This window comes from Geospiza fortis, unplaced genomic scaffold (assembly GCF_000277835.1).
Source record: "Geospiza fortis unplaced genomic scaffold, GeoFor_1.0 scaffold14, whole genome shotgun sequence".
NCBI classification, from domain to species: Eukaryota; Metazoa; Chordata; class Aves; order Passeriformes; family Thraupidae; genus Geospiza; species Geospiza fortis.
Window position 1 is genome coordinate 186530 of NW_005054512.1, and position 5949 is coordinate 192478.

Sequence of the window (5949 nt, forward strand, 5' to 3'; positions counted from 1 at the left end):
GGAGAGCGGAGCCTCAGCCGGTGGCTCCTCTCGGGCTGTGCCCGTTCCGTGCCCATCTTTCTCTGCAGACTCCTCTGGGATGTCCATACACGACCCACGCGGCTGCCGGGAGCCTGTGCCAGGCTCGGGTTTACAGCTGGACTCGAGAATCTCCAAGGGCTCCTCCAGCTCTGTCCGCCCAGCACTCAGGGCAGTGAAGGGACCGTGGGGTCCCTGGTCCTCTCCCCAGCTCAGGGGAGGATGTAGGACGTGTTCACAGACACAATTCCCTAAATCTGGGCTTGCAGGAGTCCCTGGAAGAGCCAAGGCCTGATGAGAGATTTCAGGACACATCTTAGCCCCTCCAAGCCACGTGCTAAGGGCTCGGAGGGTACAGCTCACCCTGCTCCCAGCCCTCCTCTGGGACAGCTGCTGCTTTGGCAGGAGGGGCTTGGTCAATTCCACAAATCTCCTCAATGTCTTTAATTCTTACAGCTGCTGAACATCACCATCCACCCTCTCCCAGTTTCCACCAAAGAGAAGAGGGGGTCCTTTTAAGAAACAAATTTTAAATTTTCTTTTATTTCAACTCAGCATTTACATCCAGGTCTAGCTCAGCTCCTGGCAAGTGCTGGCTGCTCTGCTCCAGAGCCAAGGAATCTGCCATGGAAGCCTTGCTTGAAAAGGGAGTGTGACAAAGAGATGGGGGAACTGCTGTTGGAACTATCCCAGTGCTGGCTCCAGTGGCAGGAACTGCTCACCCTCCATGCTGAGCTCAGGACAGCCTGGCCTTGCTCTGCCTTTATTGCTTCTGTGCATGTGCTGCCCACTTCCCCTGAGCTGGAGGGGCGGCCAAGAAAGGGGAGCAGTTGGACCATTCCTAGAGGGAGAGGGCAGGAAGTGCCCCTGAAGAGGGGGCTGCTGCCCAGAGCCCAGGAGCAGGCAGCTGCCCAGTGTACCTGCCCTCCCTCCCAGAGGGAAGAGCCCTTCAGACAGGGTCACCCCAGCAGCCCTGTGCCCTGTCAGTGTCCCAGCTGGCACAGGGCACACGCTGGCACTGCTCAGACACTGTCCCTGCCCTGCCACCCCTGCACACGGCAGGCTGGGGCTGGCACTGCCCTGCCCTGCTGGCCTCAGCTCCCCTTCCCGGGCAGGGCTGTGTCAGGGGGCACTGGCTCGTAGTGGATGACTGCTGTGGCCATGCTGAGGGCTTCCTCCAGGCTCTGCTGCTCTTCCAGCTGGGGAGGGAAGGGGGAGAGACAGAGTGAGTGCTGAACTCCCAAAAGGCAGCTCAGGGGGCTCCCAGCAGGACAGAGGGGTGACACAGGTGGGTGACAGGGGATGAAGCAGAAGGACAGACAGGGCTGAGATGCAGAAGGGCTGTTTGCAGAGGAGCATTCTGCAGTCCCAGCAGGATGTCCCTGTTGTCCTCTGCACAGAGGGCAACTGGGAATTAAGGAGCAAGCCTCCCGGGCAAACAGCAATGCAGCAGGGCCAGAGGTGGCACTGGGTGGCCAGGGAGTGAAGGGGACAGTGGAAGAGCCATGTGGTACCTGCACAGCAATGTGGGTGCCGTGAGAGGTGGCCAGCAATGCCACCTGCTGATGACAGAGCGGGGCAATGTCCGACTCCTCTGACACCACTGCCCCAGACGCGACTATGGTCACCTGGAAAAGGTCAGGTAATCGTGTTTTAAAAGAAAACGCAGTTCTCTTCTAGCAGAATAGCAGGGGCAGCCCCAGCTTTGTCTGTACCTCCTGTGCCTCGGTGTCACCAGTGCTGGCCACAGCCATGGTCCCAGTGTCCCCTCCCTCGGGCACGGCGAGGACCCCGCTCTGTGTCACCACGCCGATGGCACTGCCCAGGGCCTGCAGCTCCTCCTGAGACAGACTGACCTGGGGATGACAGCAGAGCTCAGGCAGCCTTAGGCAGCTCCTGAGTTCACTTCAGTCTGGGCAAGGAGGAAACAGCCTCTCTGCAAGACTCAAGGCACAGAGAGCTCCAAGCACCAGCACCATGGATAAAACTGACAACACAAATCTCAGACCTTGGGTCTTCAGCCCTTCCCCTTCCACCACATTTCCCCTTCCCATTCAGTTTTTGTCTCAAGCCTGGACAGGGACAGCTTTGTGCATGACAGCAGCAGGAGCATCTCAGGCTAAGAGGAAACAGGTCACTGCTGGCAGCTGCTTCCCTTGCCCCGTGCCACAGAAGGAAGTTTTTTCCAGTCAGCACAGGGGCAGCTGGTGGAGGGAAGTACAAGAAAAGCACTGCTGTATACAAGTGATGACAAAACATCTCCAAATCCAGCCTGGGTCAGCAGAGCTGGGGAGCTGCAGGTGCCAAGGGCTGCCAGTGACCACACAAACACCCAGAAATCCTCAGCAAGGGGGGCCCTGGGACCAGAGATCCCCCACACCAACACTGCAGCAGTGGGTGAGGTTGTAGGAGGGACCCCTCAGGGCAGGAAGAACCCAGGAAGCTCCAAGGTCTGAAAAAACATGCTGGAAAAAGGCCCTGCTAAGAACATCCTGGCTGAGTAGAGGCAGAATCTCACTTCAGATAATAACTGCTGTCCCTGACATTCTGGAGGGCGTCTATCTCCTACCTGCTCTGTCCCATCCTGAGAGATAAGTGAGATTTGTGTAGGCACAGCATCTTCTTCTTCATCTTCCTCCATCTCTGACAGGAAAGCAATATGCTGACTCTTCAGTGGAGAGCCTCTGTCAGCAGCTGCAGCAGGTGGATCAGAGAAGGGGAAGAGCAGCATTATCAGAGTGTGAAAGCCCATGCCTGGCCTCTGGACCTGCCTGTGGTCTCAAGGGCTAGCACAGAAGAGCACAAGACCCTGATGGCCTGGGAAGAAGGACCTTTACCTCTCCCTGTACCATAGAATGGGCAGGGCCCTGTTCCCAACCTACTGGACCTTCCAATAGATTTGGATTTGATGGGGTAGCAGGGCAGCCATGGCACATACTTGGGTCTGAGAGGGGCGTGTCTGCTTTGGTGTCACCTCCCTCCCCTTCGCCACACCTTGAGGGGGTGTGGCTGCTCACCCTCCAGCTGCTGCTGCTCGAACAGGGCCTGCTCGCTCTCCTCGGTGGCCTCCAGCTCGCCGTGGCTGCTGCGTTTGTGCATGGCCAGTGTAGAGGTCTGTCGGTAGGTCTTGCCGCAGCTGCTGCACGTGTAGGGCTTGCAGTGCGTGTGCACCACGTGGTGCTTGTACAGGCTGGAGTACTCCGTGAAGCGCTTCCCACAGCCCGGCACGGTGCACAGGTATGGCTTCTCTCCTAGGGCAGAGGCCACAGAGCTGAACTTCACCCTCCTCAGGCCCTGGGGAGGGATTCTCCACCAGAGCAAATAGCTGGAGACAGACTGCTGGAACAACAATCAATCCAATGAAGCAATTCCCACCATTTCCTCCAACTCCCTGGCCACTCCCAGCTCCACTCTTGTGACAATGCCCACTCCAGCCCCACCAATCTCCCTGCTGCTGGCTCCCTCCTACCTGTGTGGATCCTCATGTGGTTCTTGTAGTTGGTGGCACTGGTGAAGCCCCTGCCACAGCCAGGCTCTGCACACGTGTAGGGCCGCTCGCCCGTGTGCGTGCGCATGTGAACCTTGCGGATGTTGGACGTGGTGAAGGAGCGGCCACAGCCCACGAAGGGGCACTTGAAGGGACGCTCACCTGCGTGGACAGGGTGCTGTGGGTGAGAGCTGCCACCATGCAGCCATCTGGAGTCCCTCTGACTGGGTTGTGCCCCATGCAGTTCTTGCCCTGTGCTGCTCACCTGTGTGCGTGCGGATGTGTTTCTGCAGGTCCCCAGAGGTTTTGAAGGCTTTGCTGCACAAATCTTCTGGACACTTGTAGGGTTTCTCACCTGTGTGTGTTCTCACGTGGCTCTTCAGACCATACCCTGTCCAGGACAGAGACCACAACTAATTTTGTAATGAGAGGGAAACACCATGACAAAGTGAGTACCAGCCCTCAGTCCATGTACCTGAGTGTTTGTGTTGTGTCTGCAAAGCTTGAAAGGGAAGAAATAACCAACCCCAACACAACTTCCAACCTTGCTTCCACCATTATCTGCCCACAATCAGTGAAGTCCCAGCAGGCTCCCATGCTGTGATTCCCTTGCTTTAGATGCTCTGGATGTTGTGCTCTACTGGGTTGTCCAGAAAATGAAATCTGCTCAAAACAGGAATTTGTTACCTGTGGCAAATGCTTTCCCACAGCTTGGGAAGTCACATGTGTATGGCCGGTCACCCGTGTGAGCACGTTCATGTACCTGGAAAAGAAACAACAGGTCCCTAAAATGAGGTCCAAGGAAAGGAAGAAGGAAAACTGTGGAAAAATGCTGGTGGAGAGAATTTGAGGTTTCCTGTTGGATTTCACCTTGGCCAATTGACACATCTGGGTCTCTTGGGGAGCTCAGCACATAACTCAGCTGCACACAACAGAGCATCCTGCTCTGGCAGTGTAACCTGGGCTGGTCTGGCCTGCACACTGCCGTGTCACCTGCTTTACCTTGAGGTGGTGGGCAGTGGTGTAGAGGCGGCCGCAGCCTTTGTACCCACAGCGGAAAGCTCTGCTGCCGACCTGCTGCCCCTTCCTGTGGCTTTGCACCTCCTCCTCCTCCTCCTGCAGGTCCTGCTCGGACAAGTACTGGAATCAATCCAGCAAGCCACCACAGCTTCACCAAGCCCACACAAATATTTCCCTCCTTGCCATACATATGCACTCCTGCAGTTATCTTCCAAAAACACGTTCCTACAAACCAGCTTCTACCCACATGGTGAAGCCCAGGTGACAGGGCTCTAGGAAGCTGCATTTCCCCCTCCCACTTCCCAGATCCCAGGGGGTTCTCAGATGTGAAACTCCCTTTCTCAGCTCATTTGAAATAAGTGCAGTTAGTATTTGCTAACTCATCAGAGAAGCCACAACATTTTTATAATTACTGGCAAAGAGGAGTTCGGCCTGGTTCCAGTCACTGAAAAATTCAGACCTGGGAAGAGATGTTGCTGGAGTCTTTACTCTTCACATGGCAGGTGTCTGTCACTCCCTCCTCTTCCTCGTCAGAGCCCTGTATGTGAAGAAGCACAGGCCCTGTTTGTGTGTCCCTGTGCAGCAGGAAGGCAGTGACAGCCACAGTGCCACCCCACCCTTCCCCAGCGAGCAGGGCTGGGCCTGCCACAGCAGGAAGGTCTGTGCCCAGCTCAGCACTGCCAGCACCCTCCTGGCAGCCCCTGCTCCACAGCCCATGGAGATGGGAGAAAAAGGCACTACCTGGGATATTGGGGTGGGACACTGCAGTGACAGCACATCAGGATCTGAAGCTGCTTTGGTTTTTAGGTCACCATGGGGACGGTGGCCATGGCTTGGCCACTGCTGGCACACCAAAGGCTCTATCACAGCAGCTCTCCTCCCTTCCCAAACCTCAGCCTGCAGCAGGTTAAGGGTGGTAGGCCCAGCACCCCCACAAACAGCCCCATTCTGTGTCCCCAACTGCCAGGCACCCCTCAGCAGTGGCACTCACACTGGACCCTGTCCAGGGACTTCTCTCAAATAGGGAAGGCACAAACTCAGGCCAAGAGATGCTGCTGTGCCCTCACCTTCCTGCCATACTGCTGCAATGCATTCATGGTGTCCACATCAAGTCCATCATCTTCCTCCTCCTTCCCAGCCAAGTCCTGGAGCCCAGTTTCTGTCTGCACTTGCAGGATGGTGCTGCCAGGTGCCACAATGACAGGATGGTGGATGTAGGCAGTGGAGCCATCCTCCAGCTGGACAGCCTGGAATGTGCCGGGCTCATAACTCTCTGCAAGAGGAAACATTCAGGCAAAGGGCTGAAAAAAAATCAGCTGAAAAAAACCTCAGTGTGAGGCAGGAAAAAAGTGCTTCATCTCCCCAGCCTTGGAAATCTGAGACATTCCAGCAGCTTCTCTCCAGCTGCCAGGGACAGCGCAGGG

At 56.4% G+C, this 5949-nt stretch overlaps 1 protein-coding gene across 1 annotated transcript in view; it reads right to left on the reverse strand.

Moving 5' to 3' along the window:
• Positions 1 to 531: 531 nt before the first annotated feature.
• ZNF76 (zinc finger protein 76) overlaps positions 532 to 5949 on the reverse strand; it is a 6039-nt gene continuing 621 nt past the window's right edge. The window contains exons 2-12 of the mRNA XM_031063546.1: positions 5593 to 5798; positions 4986 to 5063; positions 4508 to 4630; positions 4193 to 4268; positions 3771 to 3896; positions 3488 to 3667; positions 3036 to 3269; positions 2588 to 2712; positions 1734 to 1874; positions 1533 to 1646; positions 532 to 1217 (exon numbers count right to left, since the gene is read on the reverse strand). Coding sequence (XP_030919406.1) covers positions 1113 to 1217; positions 1533 to 1646; positions 1734 to 1874; positions 2588 to 2712; positions 3036 to 3269; positions 3488 to 3667; positions 3771 to 3896; positions 4193 to 4268; positions 4508 to 4630; positions 4986 to 5063; positions 5593 to 5798 — 1508 coding nt within the window. The 3' untranslated portion in view covers positions 532 to 1112. The remainder of the gene's footprint in view (positions 1218 to 1532; positions 1647 to 1733; positions 1875 to 2587; positions 2713 to 3035; positions 3270 to 3487; positions 3668 to 3770; positions 3897 to 4192; positions 4269 to 4507; positions 4631 to 4985; positions 5064 to 5592; positions 5799 to 5949) is intronic.